General features: G+C 36.3%; 1 protein-coding gene across 1 annotated transcript in view; it reads right to left on the bottom strand.

The window, feature by feature from the left end:
- The window catches only part of ZFPM2 (zinc finger protein, FOG family member 2), a 300,041-nt gene that overhangs the window by 212,834 nt on the left and 68,153 nt on the right, over positions 1–19,054 (bottom strand). Inside the window, exon 3 of the mRNA XM_015856138.3 lies at positions 13,948–14,049. Coding sequence (XP_015711624.2) covers positions 13,948–14,049 — 102 coding nt within the window. The remainder of the gene's footprint in view (positions 1–13,947; positions 14,050–19,054) is intronic.

Below are 19,054 nucleotides of genomic sequence, written 5' to 3' on the forward strand. Positions count from 1 at the left end.
GACTATATATGAAGCAGAACATAAGTGCTGGCATGAGGGTGGGGATGACAAATTTAGGTAAATAATATTGGCCTGTTATTTCAAAACACAACTGTACAAAAGGTTAGGTAGTACACTTTTCCTATGAAGTAAGCTTATTTAGATAAATAGCCAAATGCTCACTATTCATGATGCTGACATATAATGTTAAATAAAAGCAGCATACATGGACTAGCTTTATTATTACAAATATTGCATAAGGAAACCAATAAATTAATTTAAGCAAAAAAGAAAAGCAAAAGAAATAAAGTCAATGAAAAATACACAAGATGAGTAACAATTAGAGAAACTCATGTACAGAAAATATGAGCCTTAAAGGGGTAAATTTTCTTTGATTCCACTTAACTGCTAAGATAAGGTTATCAGCTGATGCTAGAGAAAATCATCATTCAACGATAGGATACAGACAATAATTAAAACAGTAGGCAGTAGACTCGACTGATTTTCAGAAGAAACTAAGAACTAATGCTGTTTCACTCACTTTCTACCTCAGAGTTCAGTCAATTTTTTTGCATTTTCATAAAAACAAACAACAACAACAAAAAACAGAACAAAAAACAAGCAAACAAAACAAAAACAAATAAAAACCAAACAGAACCAACCAAAGGAAAAACTGCAAAATGGAATTTAGTAAATATTACAGTTTTCTTTAAGGAAAGATTTGTCCCTAGGAACCTTTTTATTATCATATATCACTTGGGTAATATTTTAGCACCTTCTCCCCTCAAACAGTCCCAACTCATTATATCAGCATATTTATAAAGTTGTGGCAAATATATATATATACTGCTATTGAAGAAATCGTAGCACTAAAAAATAAAATCAAGTCCAATGTGTATTATACCACCATGAGTCTGTATTTCACAGTTGTAATCAGAGTCGAGAAATACGAGTACACTCTTTAAAAAGTAAAGAGGACTGCAAAATCCAAATACCTTATCATTTATAAAATTAATGTGTTACCTTACTATCCTAGCATTAACAATGCACAGCCGCTGTGAAATCAAACTGAACAGAAATGTTGAAACCTGATCTGGGCAGTAAGAAACCGGATGAGGTTTAACAAAAGCAATTGTAGAGTCTTGCACCTGGGTAGAAATAATTGCATGCACCAGTACAGGCTGGAGGAAGACCTGCTGGAGAGGAGCTCTGCTGAGAGGGATCTGGGCGTCCTGGTGGACGACAGATTGGCCATGAGCCAGCAGTGTGCCCTTGTAGCCAAAAAAGCCAATGGCATACTGGGGTGTATTAAAGAGTGTGTCCAGCAGGTCGAGGGAGGTGATTCTCCCCCTCTACTCTGCCCTGGTGAGGCCTCATCTGGAATATTGTGTCCAGTTCTGGGCTCACCAGTACAAAAAAGACAAGGATCACTTGGAAAGAGTCCAGCGGAGGGCCACTAAGATGGTGAAGGGTCTGGAGCATTTTCCCTATGAGGAGAGACTTAGGGAACTGGGTCTGTTTAGCCTTTAGAAAAGAAGGCTGAGAGGGGACTTGATCCAGGTTTATAAATACCTGAGATGTGGGAGCCATAGTGGTGAGGCTGTTCTCTTTTCAGTAGTGCGTGGGGACAGAACTAGGGGTAATGGGATGAAAGTACAGCATAGGAAGTTCTGCATGAATGTGCGGAAGAAATTCTTTACAGTGAGGGTGACGGAGCCCTGGAACAGGCTGCCCAGGGAGGTGGTGGAGTCTCCTCTGGAGATATTCAAGACCCACCTGGACGCCTACCTGTGTGACGTGGTGTAGGGAGCCTGCTTTGGCAGGGGGGTTGGACTTGATGGTCTCTAGAGGTCCCTTCCAACACCTACAATTCTGTGATTCTGTTATTCTGTTATCTCCTACCTCTCAATAGAAAAAAATAGGTGTTTTTAAAGTACGTACAAATCAACCATCACGCATATTAATGCAAATATTTTAGTAAACCTTAGGAAGATTCAAAATTGAAAGTTATAAAAATCAAATAAACCCATGAAACTATGTTCTGTAATTCAGAGAAACTCGAGGTACAATTTGAATTCCTTAATTATCGTATTCAGAGTCTTACTGAAGTGACATATTTTAAGGGCCTTTTACTTTGTCAAAGGAGTAGAAAGAGGCCTTTAGCATTGCTAAGATTTGCATCCCTATTAATTTGTGCATGCTAGCAGTTCACTTAGTATGTAGAAAGCACAATGATAAAGGCAGCTTCTGCTGGGAAAAGCTTATGACCTAAGGCCCCAATCCTATAAACACTTACACGTGTGCTTAACTTAATGCATGTGAGTAGCTCTTTCCTTGTTCAACATCATGCTCATATGCATCAAATTACAAGTTTATAAATGCTGTGAAGGATGGCAGCCTAGAAAGGCATTCTTCTAAATGCAGATACTTTTATCACCTGGAGGAAAAAAAAAAAAAAAAGAAAAGAAAAAAAAAAAAGAAACATATCAATCCTATCTAAAAATGCTTGGTTAATCTGGAAAAATGGATTCAATCATGTACTTCTTGCACTGTTCTACAAACTCTTTCTTCGGGACTTGAGAGATTTTCAGATGCTTAAGAGTATACTCATTCCTACTTCCAATTCACTACAAAGTCCTTGCTAATGAACGTTACCTGCTGACTGTGCTTATGAGCCTTTCTCCAACAGAGTATCTGTGAGCCTTAAATAAACAATATATGCATTTATAAATTAATCAGCCATTAATAGATTGCTAGTTGTTAATATATTAGGTGTTAACTTCACTGCCAGCAGTGTGTGCTTTTCTATCTACTTCAAAAGGACCAAAAATTTCAATGATATATTTTCAGGTCCTTCAAGACAAAGTTTGACTATCTTAACATAAAATATGTCTACCCTCTGTTAAAATTCAAATTAGCATAAGTAACTGGTGAATTTGGGCGCGCAGCTGCCCATCAATACCCACAGCGCTCATGTTATTACCACATTTATGGAGAGAAGACAATGTTAAACTGCCATATTTGACAGCAGTTTACAAGTAGTTCCCTGACACTCATAAAGCATCACATGAAGGGATGAGCACTTCAACTCAAGGTGGCCATGTTGGGTTACAGCAGTCAGCTTCGGTATTTGGTATTCTTTATTTATGCATACAGACTGCTTAATACAGATAAAGCAAAGCTCTGACTGCCAGTGAGCAAAATAAAGTCATATTTCACAGTTATGATGTCATCAAAGGACTATATTTCATGGCTATAACATCTTTGCAAATATATACATAAAGTGGCATCCCTAAGGAGCGCTACTTGCTAAGTCTGCCTGAGGTCCAGCAAGGTGGACCTCCTTAAATTCCATTTAATGTACATTAAGATTTGAATATCAAGGAAGTCTAAATAGCCTGAGGGTAGAAAAAGCATTCTGAATTTCCTACACAGTAGCACACTTGCCATATTACATGAATTTTTCTATATATTATGTGCCATGTTATCTTCACGTCACTCTTTAAATTTCAGCACACTATTTTCCTTTTATGCATTTATCTGTGCATATATGCTTTATGTATTACACGTAATTACAAAATTACAACTCAACTGAAACTCATATAATATATGAACTATCATTGATGCAGTCCCTGAATTTCAGATCTTGAAAATGGAATTTGATTACTTTATTCACTCTCAGCCAATATCACTGTAATATCTGCCTTAAGCAATGCAGGCTGCTAAAATCATTTGGTTCCATTTTTCCAAAAAGGAAAACTGATAGGATTATTTTCGTGATAAATTAATTTTACCATGTAATTGCAATTATGACTTCTAATTAATGAATGGTTTCAGCCTTACTAACTAGGTCAGCATTTTTCTTTTAAAAATATATCATTTTTTTTCTTTAGATTAGCGTCATGATATGTCCAAGCTTTGGGGAAACACACACAGCAGATTCCAGAGTAATCATCCTAAAAGTTGAGAAACAGTGAAAAAAATATGACTACATATTCAACTGATTTTTGTCTCCTTTTGCTAGAAAAATCAAAAAGCAAGCAAATGGCTAAAGGCTTTTTAATACCTAGGAACACAGATTCCAAATATTTTTAAATTATTATTTAACATCTTGACTATACGTAAAACACTAACACCACGAGATCAATGAATCAGCAGGACAATTAATCTACTGCATCATGCTTGTCAAGACGCACATGGCGCTGTAAAACTCAACAGCAAGAGGCGGAATAGGAGAGCAGGTTTTCTGTAACTGGATTTGTTCCTACAAGAAATTACTAAAGGAACATGATGTATACTTTCTCTGTCACGTAGGACAGAGTTCAATGCCCATTGTCCATTCCTCCACCACATACTGTGCTTGAAAGTACAACAGCAATATGTGACAGCACTTCTTCAGCGAGAGCAGGGTTGGTCTCTTCTCACTGGTGACAGATGACAGGACAAGGGGAAATGGCCTCAAGTTGTGCCAGGGTAAGTTTAGGTTGGATATCAGGAAAAACTTATTTACAGAAAGGGTTGTTAAGCACTGGAATAGGCTCCCCAGGGAGTTGGTTGAGTCACCATCCCTGCATGTGTTTAAAAACCGTTTAGATGTGGTGCTCAAGGACAAGGTTGGCCAGCAGGGAGAAGGAGGTAATTGTCCCCCCTCTACTCAGCACTTGTGAGAACCCATCTGCAGTACTGTGTCCAGGCCTGGGGACCCCAGCACAGGAAGTACATGGAGCTCTTGGAGCGCATCCAGAGGAGGGCCACTAAGATGATCAGAGGGCTGGAACAGCTGTCCTATTAGGAAAGGTTGAGGGAACTGGGGTTGTTTAGTTTAGAGAAGAGAAGGCTCCAGGGAGACCTCATTACAGTCTTCCAGTACTTGAAGGGAGTGTTTAAACAGGAGGGGGGACACCTGTTTATGAGGGTGGATAGTGATAGGACAAGGGGGAATAATTTTAAAATAATACAGGGGAGGTTTAGGTTAGATATTATCAGGAAGCTTATCACTCAGAGGGTGGTGGCACACTGGAAGAGGTTACACAGGGAGGTTAGGGATGTCCCATCCCTTGAGGCATTCAAGGCCAAGCTGGATGTGGCTCTGGACAGCCTTGTGGTTGGCAGACCTGAATATGGTGGGGGCATTGAAACTGATCCCTAATGATCACCTGATCATTATGGTCCTTTTCAACCCAGGCCATTCTATGATTCTATGATCTCAGAAAACTCTATTGAATGTTAATAAAAACTGCTGTCCAAATAGTCTTCCCCCCCCCCCCCCCCCCCCCCCCCCACAACAACTAATTCTTGTTTATAGATGGAAGCCAAAGATTTCAGAAGTGATTAGAAGTTTTGGCACTGAGATACAAGTATCAAGCTTCAGACAACTTAATGAATTCTTTTTCTCACCCAATGATGTAATTTGAAATTCGGCCTCAACCACGCACCCAAAAATGCATATATGCACGACTGTGGAACATTATGTCCATAAAACATATTATCTTATCTTCCTAAATTATCCATAATAATCCATCATTGTGGTTTTATGCTGATATTAATGCAACTATATTGAGATAAAATCAGAGAAGCAGAGACCTGAATCATCCCAACTTGAGCACTGTCCTTAAGTAACAAATCATTTTTACAACTTCATCCTCAATCGTTGAAATTTATCAGCTATTTTTTATTCATACAAAACAATATGCCACTGCATAATTCTGCTACACTTACTCAGGACAAAATTACATAAATACTGGAAAGTTTTTATATCTGTAATCCCCAGGAATACACTGTGAAGTTTCTCAGCTTGAATAAAGTGACTGAAGGTCTCGAGAAAGATAAATCATTCAAAAAAGGAAGGAAAAGAGTAAGGGAAAAAAAAAAAAAAAAAGGAAAAACTAGGCACTACTAACCCCTACACAGTTCAGGCTTTCCCAACATACCAACATACACCTTAATGCTTAATAACTCCACCTTGCCAACCATCAGCACAGGTATATTAATTGTTTAACTCTTGTCCATACTTTTGCCTATTTGGTTCCAAGGCTTCCCACTGATTCCATCAGAAGATGCTGAAATCACTAGAAACTATGTTAATTAAACAAAAATGAGGGCTGATTCTACTAAGTAATGCTTATTTTTGACAGGTTGGTGAGTGAGTGATGAAAGATTGCATTGAAGTTTATCATAGCACTTCTATAGTCATCACCACTTTGTCTTTCCTGTGGACACGCAATGGTAAAATGCTCTAAAAATGAAATCTGACAACTAAAAACCTAAAACTAAATGTGAATAAAGCTAGTATCACTGAGCTAACCATAAATACTGAGAACCTTAAGGCCAGAATTTAGGCAGAGATTTTGCCATTAGGATGCTCTTGCCATCTAATGACAACTCCATTTAATTCCCTCTCCAGACTCACAGCCATTCTGAACTGTCTTTGTCATTTGATTGGGTAAATGCTCATTTCCAGTTTGCCATGTCACATTAAATTTACTTTCAGCGAAAGCTGGTTCTTTTGATTGGAGGTTTGATGGCTTCTGGTGATAACGTTTGTTGTTGTAGCTACATTTTTCCAACTTTTAATTATGATGTCTTAATAGAGAGGAAATAAGCAAGGGAATCAGAAAATTTATTTGGAAAATCAAAATATTTTCTTTAATTATATGCTGAGCACAGGGTACATTGCTGAAACTAACAGAAACCTGCCCATTTAAGAAATGAAGGCACTACTATCTCTCACCAGGTGCTTGCATCCAACTGCTGGACATCGCTGTGCATGGTAAGTAGCACTACGTTTTGTATATAGTTCGATGTATTAACAGACCTGTCCTTCAGCTGTTCAAAGCAGTGCTGCTATGCAGTACTCTGCATGTAGTAATCTTTTTTGAATTAATGAGAAAAACACAACAAAGAGCAAAATAGTCACAACAAGGAGCAAAATAGTTGTGGACCAGTTACATGTCCCTTCTGACTCTCATCCCAACTGTTTCCAAAAACAGGCACAGTCTCCTAGTCCTTTGCAATTACCAGGGTGTTACATTGCCTTTATGACCACACTACAGTGGAGACATCTGAAAAGTGCAAAGCTTTCCGCTAGACTCTGCAGGTCCCTTGGTGCAAGAAACTACAAGAAACAATGTATTGTAATGCAGATGTTCATTGATTCTCTGCAGACTTTCACAGACTAGGAGTCCTTCACTGTGCGACCTACAGGGATTTGTATTTCAGGTAACATTCACTAAGCAGTGTATCAAGTCTAAAGCACAGCACCTAGTGAATCTGATCATTTGTCCCTTGCACATGCCTTTCCAAGCTATCAACTTCTTTCAGAGAACAAGAAGTCTTTTGTGCTTGAAACATAAATGCCAATCAAAATAGAATACAATTTTAATGTCTGTAACCTTTCATTCATAGTTTAGCACTGTTCATGATTCAGGATGATGTTCTTGCCTTGACATACCTAAGTACATCAAAATTTAGGAAGGTCTTGGATAAATTTCAAGTCTACTTAGTGGAAAACTTGTCAGTCTGCAGATTAAGGCAGTTTCCAATTTACACTTAACACAGTATGTAAAGTAAGCATTTCACAGATGGATAAATAAAGACCCAGATATACTAAATGAATACCATCAAACTAAATAGTTTCTCCTTATTTATATTTTATGCTGTAAGTCAACTGAGGTGAGGTTCATTTTAAAGCTTACAGAATCCTACTATATTTGCACCTTGCAAGGATGAAATCATAACAACAAGTAACTCCAATTCAGTAAATAGCATAGTTTTCAATATTAGTACTGCCTACTCACATGATTTCAGGGGAAATGTATTCAACCTCAACTTTTTCTTAAAGCCCTGGGGTCTACCATGTCTGGCTAGTGGGCACTGTTTCATCAGGAGTGGCCATAAAATAAAAAAATTCCCTATTGATCTTGGCTATTAAACACACTCAGCGAGTCATGAAACAGCCCATTCTCCACAAAAGTTTGCATGTGGGAAACATGGTAGTCAAGATTAGATTTCTTCTTCCATGTTCATACATACAGCCACTCTCATTATCTCATCTTTCAGGTCTTTTTTTACGGGGAGCAGTCTGGTAACTAGATGAATTGTTTCACAAAAAAGCCATTTCTGTACTAGCAGCACCTGCTAAGGGATGTAAATGAAAGAAGAAAATCTTCCTTCTGGTAAAGGAAAGCTAATTGCATGTGCCAAAAAAAGATTCTGTGCACTGAGGCTAAGTAGTGTAAAAAGGGGAAACAATTGTGTACTGGGAGACTCCCTTAGCCTATGAATAGGTAACTGCACATAAATTACCTATAGAGAAGGCTACCTGCAATGCTTTAACACCTGAAAATCTGGAGTTATTTAGGAAGTGTTATCTGGCCTCAACAACAATCATGCCAGGGACCTGTTTTAGCACCTCACTGGTACTTACTATTTAGCTTCTGTCACTTGTATTTACTAACACAATGTGTATCCTGGTTTTCCTTTTAACTCTTAGCCCCACATCTCCTCTTTATGAGACAGGAATGTACTCACTGAGTTAGAGAAGAGAGGAGGGGCCCTCAGGAGGGTCTGCAAGAGAAAGCAACAGCTGCAGCCAGAAGGGCAGTTCCTCAGCCCCACCATCACAGCACAGCCCCCGAGCTAAAGCATCCTGGAGCTGTCATGGCAAGATGGACATCCTGATGCTCCTAGAAATGCTTACAGGTTATACACTGAGAATGACATTAAAATACCATACATTTAAATACCAGTTCTTACCATCATTTCAAGATATAAGAATCACAGCTTTTTTAAAAACAACAACAACAAAAATAAAAGGAAGGGGGAACAAACTTCAGGAGTTCATGACTAGAGCAGACTTTTGACAGTGAGTGTTGATGACGTATGGACGAAGTCTGTAAATTACTGGCACTAAGTGCAGCATTAAGGTTAAGCAAGGTGCATTAAGTACAAGAGCACTAGAGGAACGACGGTTTTACTCAATCCATCAAAACTAAAATGGAAGAATGTCTTGCAGAGGTCTGCAGATGGAATTTCAGCTAACCAAGACTAATCTGTGCTATGCATAGAGAAGAACTGGGACCACCACAATCCTTACAGACCTATTTTATGTACAAGGGTGAAAATTAGTTGAAATCTTCCTGTACTTAACATGTAGATGTGGTCACCTCCCAAAAGCTCCCATGTCAGAAGCAAACCATGAAGTCAGAGATCTGCTAACATTTGCTTCACAAACCTAAATAGTATTCAGGTGTCAAAATGAGACCTGCAGTCCAGGGGTTAACCTGATGACCACTCCCGCCCCATTTTTGCAATTCAGATTCCCCATAGACTCCACTTAGTCCCAAACTAGTGATGGAAACCAGGTCAAGATGCAAAGAAATCCTCCCCTGCTCGTTGAAGGCCCCCTCCCAACACCCCAGCATAGGAGCCAGGCTCTCTGCTTTTACTCGGATATCCACTTCACTATAGAAGATTTATTTAGACTGTCTCTTGCTTCATAAAGGGCTCCAAAAGTCTGTAGTGATTTTGACACTTTGTTATAATGTTTCTATGACCCCCCACCCCCTCCTCACATACCACACCACCACCCAGCCTCATTTTCATATGGATACAAAGCATCGGGATAAAATGATGGTTCATTATAGTGGTACAGAGCTCTTATCTTCATCCGGCAAGAGTCATTTCCTTCCAAAGATTGAAATGCAAATGTGAAAATTAATGATAACTGCATTATCTGATAGCAGAGATAATACCGATTCACTGTCAGAGTAACACACAGTCGTTCTATGATTTCCTCTGCTTCTTCACAATATTCTTCTTACTGTCAGACTATATCTATGGTTAACTATGTTTCATGGATTTTTGTTAATTTACATCAAATAGCATTTCCAAGATCTTATATCTACCACATTCCCCAATCAAAAAAGAAACGAAATCAGGACAGTAATCTCCAAGTCCTTCTTAGGACTGGTTTAAAAAGAAAAGAAAGAGAGAAAAAAAGAAAAAAAAAAAAAGAAAAAAAAAGAAAGAAGAGGGAAAAAAAAAAAAAAAGGACTATCATTAATGTCTGTTTCCATCTTGCATTGACCTACCAACCATTTCAATCTTTTTCTTTGTAACCCAACCTGCTTAAGACTACTATAAAATAATGCAGAGTTAGTCCAACCATCAAAAAATATTTACACTAATTCTTATGAAATGTTACAGGAAATCTCTTAAGAAAAGCTTTACAAACTCCCTTTTACAGCAGAAATTAAAACAAGAACCTGTCATGTAAAATGTTCACAAGAATCTGATTCACATCCCACTTCAGAATTCATATGAAAAACTGTGTGTATCTTTTATGAAAAATTCATAGCAGTGTCACACACAGCATAACCTTATTTAAAAATACTACTTAATTTTATATATACTATTTACTTACACTTTCTGATGTATTTTAAGAAAAACACCATCCTGCAATGGTAATAAAAAGAAAATATGATGTGACATTTAACAATCCTTCAAACCTTTTTCTACAGTTCTTTAATATATGCCTCTGAGTCATGATGAGTCCCCTGAGATTTAACATGAGCTGTGACTTCACCCCGTTCTACTATTACCAGTAGCAGAAATTCTGCTGATTAACTGGAAGCACAATTTTACACATGGGAAACTTCTACTTTATGTTTAGATTAATGTAAACAGTACATAAAAATAGTCATAAAATGACGAAGAGAGGTGGGTTGTTTTTTGTTGTTGTTTCCTTTTGCTCTGCTTTTTTGCTTGTTTGTTTTCCTTTTTGGTTACTTGGACAACTGCAGTTATCTCACTTTCTTGGAAAATTTCAGATAAATATCAGAAGAACTTCTGACACTGACTTTTAATTAAGATCATCCAACTCACAAAATCAACTTGTTCTGCAAAAAAGAAACAGTCTTTTGCAGCTGTGAAAATAATAGCTCACATAGGGAATACAAATGAAATAGTTGATGACATATTACATGTATATTGCCAGAAGAGTTCTGGTATGGAATCATGAAACCCCTAGGATATTTCATTCGTAGTTCCCCAAGTTGGTCACTCTTTTGTTTTACATATCCATGAAATATCCACCAAAACACAGTATAATCCTATTGTGTCATTGATAATCCATGGAAGACACATAAGAGAGCCTCGTGTTGTTCATTACCTCTTAAAACCTTGATCACTGGCATCACTTGCACTGATAACCTAAAAGTAATATAAAATGTCTTCTGTTTACATTTTTTTAAAAATAAATCTTTTCATACAAATTTTTATTAAACTCGGTCGTGCTTTGAAGCACTTAGTCGTGCTTTGCAGACTAAGATTTCTTAGACTTTTTCAGCTGGCTATCACAGAAGAAGAACAGGTCCATTACCATGTGTCCATACACAGTCTATTAATCTCAGTTTTCATTATTTTAGAGGCATCTTCTAATTAAAAAGAATTTAAAAAAAAAAAAAAAAAAAAAGACAAAACCAATGAAAGTTATGGATGGCTATAGAAAGTTTAGGTAACAAAGTAGCTACATGAAGTAAGCATTATCACTGTAGTATTTCCATTTTGGTCAGTGAAGGTCACCAGATGATGCAGTTTGAAAGACTGCTTCAGCAGAAATTCTTTGAGGTGAGAGCATGTTTAACTACAGATATTTATTCATAAAAATACGCTAGTTACAAAGGATTGAGAGCACATGTGAACCACTTAACAATGCAAATTTTCATACAAAATAAAACTCTAACTAGTATCCTGACTCCACAAGTTTCTGTTAATGAATAACATAGAATTCTAGACTGTAGCAAATACTGGCTCTGGAAACGACTATGTAAAGTAATAGAGAAAAAAAAAAAACAAAACAGCTCCAGTTTGGGGTATTCACAGTTCCGACATCAATTGACACCAACTTGCATCAGGCAGAGCAGTTTTTCTTGGGTTCTGAGAGCTCTTTCTCAGTAAACAGACCAAATGTAGAACTGATAACCATGACCATCTACTCTTAAATGTAGCATCTTTACTATGAGGTGGTAAAGTACTGGAATATTTAACAGTTCTTTCTCTGCAGTGCTGGTGGAAGTCCCTAAAGAAGCAAAATATTTCATGCTTTGTTTTTTTTTTCTTTTTTTCTTTTTTTTTCCAAAGATCTGAAAGAAGCTATCATTTTTCTTGTGCTACATGGCTGAAAATAATTTCTGTTGATCGTTTGTTTTTGTGGGGTTTTTTTTGTTTTGTTTTTTGTTTTGATTTGTTTTTTTCCCATATCAATAGATAACCAAATTCATTTGAGAAAGCGTGCATGATGGAGAGCATGGTGTGTGGTGTGCATCCATTCCTTTCCAACCTTCATACTTATTATTCCCTTTAAAGAATCCACATTTAAATAAAACAAAGCTTATTTCATGTCATTAGCCATCAGTTTGCTGAAGGCAAATCTTATCTTGTGTCAAAGCTAACAGTAAATATACATTACCCGAAATATACACATCCTACTGTAGAACAGAGTTGTTCTTTTTTTTTCCCAATAAAATCTAAAAAGTCTTTAAAAATTTGTCTGCAACACTGGTGTAAGACAGCTCATATAAAAACCTGTAAAAGCCAACACAAAGACACATTCGACTGTGTTGAAACAAAGATGTCTTCTGGGTTATTTAAAATGTACGGCAGTGTATTTTATTACAAAATCTTGTTTTCATATAACACCACAGTGCTCTACGTAGCTTCAACTTACTCGTGTATTATCGTTAAAAATTTTTAAAATGACATCATATTAATCATATACACTATGTCTTCCTTTTTGTTTGCATTATATTTTCCAGCTTCTGATTTCAGAAAATTAACATTAGTGTTGTTCTTCTCTTCAGAAAGAGCATACAGTAATTTGCAAAATCAAGCAAGGGTGAAAAAGTGATTGAAATATAGGAATTTTTTCTAATGAAATATTATTATTGCATTATAAATTATTGATAGAACACTTCTGGAACTCTTTTCTGACATGTTCATCCTTTTTAGGAAAAATGTCCATTAGAGATACAGCCATCCTGAGAGTATATATAGCTTCAAATGCACATTTCCCAACTGCACTTTTAAAACATATTAAATGTAATGGATTTTTAAGGCCCACTCTAAAGTCCTCACCCATGAACACATTACACTGAATTTAACTGTAGAATTACCTAATTCAGAAACACAATTTAACCCTTTCTCTTAGATGCTTTTATTACATGACAGAGACTTGATATTATATATATATATAATATATATATATCTGTTATATATATATAACAGATATTTGGAAAGTATTCTTACGCACCATCAAATCCAATAGCAATACTGTGTATCTCCTATCTTAAAGTACATAATAAAAATATTGCTGTGAATTAATGTTTTAATGTGGACTTTTAACAGTATGAACTGAAATCTTAGGGTTTCTCTTTCAAATGAAATCAATGACCAGGTGTGTTACATGACTTCTATCGAGCTAAAACTAGTAAAAAAAAAAAAAAAAAAAAAAAAAAGCCCTTGAAGATGTCAGTAGTTCCCTCACCTTTGTTAAGCCCAACATGCTGCTAAACAAAGACATAAAGCTTGGGGGGGAGGGACACTGGCATTTATTTGGTCAAGCATCAGAAAATATAATGGAAAGCATCATTAACACAACCAAGGAACTAGGAATTTAGTGATAAATTTTTATCCTAGAATTCTAAGCAGCAACAACATTTTCCTTTGTAACAATAAGTATGTAAGATATTTCATGATAAACAATTCACAAAATTACTTAGACAAAACATTTTTTTTACGCCAGATCTTTTCTTTAGTACTTATCTGTTAATATTCTGGGCACCAAGGGATCACAAAAGAAACAGTGTATTATATACTGCTACAAAGAAGAAAACAACTACCAAAATAACATAAAGCATGGGAAACTCTAGTTTGAGAAATGACTATTGCCTTTCAGCTGTTTTTTCCTACCTGGCCCATCCCAATCTTCTGTCTCCACTGCAAGCTGACCTGGTTTCTCTGACTTTGCATCACCATCAGATTCTGGTGCCTCCTGGATGCCTTCTTCATTGCCTGAAAAACAAAAGTAGCCCAACAAATATATTGTTGAAAAATTTCAAGAATAACTTTTAGACAGCTTTACTGTAATACACAAACAGCTGCTTACAGGTGCAAGTGAAAATACAGTCATAGATTTAAACAGAGAGGAAATGAAAAAAGAATAATAATGTTAGACACTTCAACATCTGTGAGTTCCCAGCAACTGAAACAAGTCCAGCATGTTCAGTCCTTCCAGTTCTGTGGAAAGGCAAGTCTTGGTAATCAGTGTTTATTCCATTTACTTAAAAGACAGAATCACTGCTAGCACCTATTCTGTAAACTTACAAGCCCAGAAAGTCCTTAGGTATATGAACACATGAGAGAAGCAAATAGCTTGTTACACTCCAGCTAGTCAGGTGATTAAGGAAAATCATTCAGTTAAATGTTTTCTTGAATTGACATCTAACTGTTGCTTATGCTTTGCAGATTAGTGACACTCTGTACAAGTATGTGGTCCACTACACATTCTGGCTTATCTGGCCACCAGTGGGGCATTTAGGCATTTAGAGAATTTTAATTAGGGGTTTCAAACTAGCTCTCCTATGACACTTTCTCCCCATCAATGTATATCTAAAGAAATATATCATTTAAACAAATTTTAGAATTTTCACTATCTACCAGAGAGCTTCGTCTGGCTTTCACGAACTATCAAGTATGAAGTAGTATACAGAGCATGCTGAACATTACAGTCAGGTAGAAAAGAGACGGCCACCTAATAGTTATGTGAAGGATTCTTTGTTGAAAGTGCAGTACTGGCACTAATTACTGCAGTAATGTGCTCTATGTTGTGCCAGGCTGTTTCTCCCAGACAGTAATTTAGTGCATAAGACTGATGGTTGATTTAACAGTGAAACACAGAAAAAAAATATGGAAATTAAGTAAAAACTTGCAAATTATTTCCACTTATGATAACAACAGCTTTTAATAGCAGCATAGGTAGAGAAATGTGATTACAACAAACCAAGCCAGATCCCCATATGTTATCACTGGAGCTATATTTACACAAGATAAGATTGTGACCCAGAGTTTTGAAGTATATGATCATATACAAGCACTATAAAGCACTAACTTCACTTCCACGTAGCAGCATAGTGTAACAACACATTCTTCCTTGCATTCATAAAACAATTTTTCAAATCTTAAATATAAGAATCTGGTACACTACTGCTCACACTAACACGTTCACTCCAGACTTCAATAAGCATTATGAATTCATAAGTACTAAATATAAGTATTAAAAAGATACTAAAAAAATGACTTGGCAATTAAAGCAAAAAGAAATCAAGAATATCTAGCATAATTTTTGTTAAATCTGCTGTACATTTTACCCAGGCATTTGAAGTTCATGTGCTCAATCTGAAGTCACCCTTCAGAAGGCAGTCAATAAGGGCTCACATGCTGACAAAAAATCAAGCAAACTTAGTAATTATTTGCTTTCCCCAGCTACTTTATTTTGATATTTTGAAGTAGCACCTTTTTTTTTTTTTTTTTTCCCTCTGGACTGAAAAACCTATCATATATTACATCCGTATTTCTACCTTCATAACTATTTACAGCTGCTCATTATTATAGAGACACAAAGGACCATTTAGCAGGACACAAACTTGGGAAGATCAGGTTCAATTCTTACCAAAATGCTACAAAGCATTTCACAGCTAAGACTACACTGACAACAAGTTTCTAACTCAAGCTGTATAATTACCACAGAAAGCTCTTGAAATGTTCAAGGAGAATTTTTATACTAAAAAAAAAAAAAAAAAAAAAAGATTTTCATCCAGTGTAAACAATAACTCTGTATAGACCCAGGAAAAGCAACAACAAACAAGAAAAAAGTAGAAATAATAACAATTCCTTTAGATGGAGCTTAAGCACGGAAAATGTTAGCTCCAAAATATAAAAGTTTTTCCAGATGGTAATATATGCAAACCTGGCGTTAGCATGCAAATTTGAGCATTCTTTCAATCAAAGCAACCAACCAGAACATCAAACAAACAAAACTATTAGAATTGAAAGAGAAGAGGGGAGAAACTTATGTGAAAAAGCTGGGCTGAAGGGCAAAAGAAGGATAGAGGTAAGGTATGGAACCTACTGCACACAGAAATTATTTGGGAGATGAGGAAAGATCTGAAAATTTATGTTAACAGATGGCTTAACTTTTCTTGAACTTGCTTTTTCAGTGTTTCATGAAGTATGGTGCTACGTGTTATCCATAATCAGCTTTTCATGAATTAATGCATGTAATTCCATGCAAATGGAATAGAACAAAATATGGAGAATTTACATTAAGGGAAACTTTTTTCTGTATCTAAGCTATTTTTGTTTATTTGTATCAATATCTTTCTTCCACTCTGCAACTACCAAGCCTATTTGTTACACACCTGAAATATCCCAATACTGACCTGTACTCCCATACTACTTTCTCCCCATCCTGAATCAATCTGCATGTAACACCAACCATTTGCCCTTAATGTGGACTGCAGAATCCACTGGAGAAGAGATTTTAACCCAGACTCAAGTATGTATCAAGGTCTGATGAAAATGGCCAGGTCAACATTTTTGGTGCTACAGATTGCAATTTTTAAAAAGTCAAAAGGAAGCTTACCACAGGAGTTAATAACGAACTTGGACAAGAATTAATAACAAAATGCATTTCTTCTGCTTTTTAATCCCATCCCCTTAATGATACTTCAGCAGCTAACTTTTGTTTTTAGAACAATGGCATTTATTTCGTTACAAAATTTCTTTTTTTGTATGGTTCAGTCTTTCTCTTCTCATTTGCTGACTATTTTTCAATTTTAGTGAAACTACTTTTCAGTATTTATTTTAAAACTGACTACATTTTTTTTCTATTTTATAGGCATAGGCATTTGGATCCATGGCTTTTTTTTCCTCCCAGGTCAAAACCAGATCTTTGTATATACCATCCACTATTTTTTCTGAGTTTATTCCTTCACTTTGCTCCTCAGTTACATTTAATAAAGCATGCTAGTACCATCACAATAAATACTCTAAAGTAACCAAATCTGCTTCTACCAAAGTTTCTCATTATGGTAACTAAGATAAGCAAATGTCATCCATTCTAAGAACATTAATGCAGTTAAAAAAAAACAAAACAAAAAACAAACAAAAAAAAAAAACAACACACTCACATGACCAAGAATCTATAATCTATAACATACAGTATGTTTATTCAAAGGTCATTTAAGTCTTATAGAAACTCTGCAACTTCTCTTTGATTTCAAAACTACACTTGGGCAGGATTCCTCTCCTCTGTAGGTAAATGTACAAAAGCTAAGCTAGACCAGACTAATTGCGGAGGTACTCCAATAGATAGGGAAGAGAGGAACCCCCACTGTTCCTCCTCATCCCATTCTAGAATTCTTCAGATGTGAAAACACTTGGTGATAGTTGAAATGAATCATCCTCCAGAACAGCTCCAGAACACACAGCTAACTTTAGGAACATATCTTGAACCATCATGTGAAAGAAAGCTCTGTCTCTCTATCTTACAGTTACCTGTGGAATCCACAAAGTACAACCTGGAAAAACAAAATGAAGTTCATATGCAAAAAACTTCAATAATCTAATATGAACATAATTTTCATCCTGACCTTACTAATTCTTACCAGAATGAATTTGTTAAGTTCCTCTTCAAAGAATAGAACCATAGCATCTCCAAGGTTGGAAAAGTCATCTGAGAACACATCCTAGTGCTTATTCAAGAGACACAGTTATTCAAGAGAGGGTCTCCTTCTCTGGAGATATTCAAAACCCACCTGGATGTGTTTCTGTGCAACCTGATCTAGGTCTTCCTGCTCCAGCAGGGAAACTGGACTAGATGATCTTGCAAGGTCCCTTCCAATCCCTTATATGCTGTAATTCTGTAATTAAACATGCTAAACCCCTGTAATTCAATGTAGTTTGACTGGTCAGGGAAACTAACTACTGTAAAGGAGACATATTACCAGAAATGTGCAAAGGAGAACTCTAAAATCTCTGGCAATACTGAAAAATACGGAAAAAGTGACTTGAATATTAACCAGTGATTTCACTTTAATCTTTTTAACAAATTAAAGACTTCCCAATTTGGACTTAATCAGCTTGTATCACAAGTTATTGCAGTATTTTAAAGAATTACATGGGTTAGCATTTATTCTCAATCCTGCTGTTTTAATCCATGTGTTTCCTATCAATATTAGGCTCTTACAGAAACTCTTGTATGATATAACTATTGAACTTTCTTGACTAGGAATGTTAACAGCAGCTGTTAGTCACTCCATAATGTATTTTGCAATCAGCTAAATCAACAAAGTATTTTAACAATGAATAGTTCAGAACTGACAGATCTACTTTCTTGTTCACAACTGCTTATCACAGCACAGATATCACATATGTTTGCCAGGTGCTTCCTATAGTTAGGATACCTTCATAGAAGCCGCTTGGAAAAGATAAGGTCATAAAAGAGATGAAAAATGTGCAAGCTTTATACACTCATGGTTTTATCGTCAGACAAAATAGCTTTGGGTGAAGGACTGTACCAGTCACAAACAGCACAATGCAGCCTACGTTAGATTGAGACATTAAAAACTTTGAAATTCTGTTTGCTCTCATTCTTCCTGGTCACCTAAATGTAAACTTAAATTGGTAGCATCCTAATACAGCTCTTCAGAGTGAAAAATCACTTCTCAAATATAATAAATCAATACAGAAATAGTTTTGAAGCCTGAAGCAGTTTGTCTTGCCAAAAGGGTAAACCGGGTTGAATCACAGACTTGATTCACTCACTGTAGGCTTCATTTCAGCAAGGTATATCACCCTATGTATGTAATTGCAACTGCTTACAAAGATGGAGAGAGGAAGAGAGCCTTTTCTTCCTACCACAGTCCACAGTGGCAATAATTCCAGATCCTACAGAAAATTTCCAAGACTCCATATGAAGTAGATTGCTGAGCTTCAGAAATTATAAATAAGCATGGAG

Source organism: Coturnix japonica, chromosome 2 (assembly GCF_054131305.1).
Source record: "Coturnix japonica strain WE chromosome 2, WE-NBRP24, whole genome shotgun sequence".
NCBI classification, from domain to species: domain Eukaryota; kingdom Metazoa; phylum Chordata; class Aves; order Galliformes; family Phasianidae; genus Coturnix; species Coturnix japonica.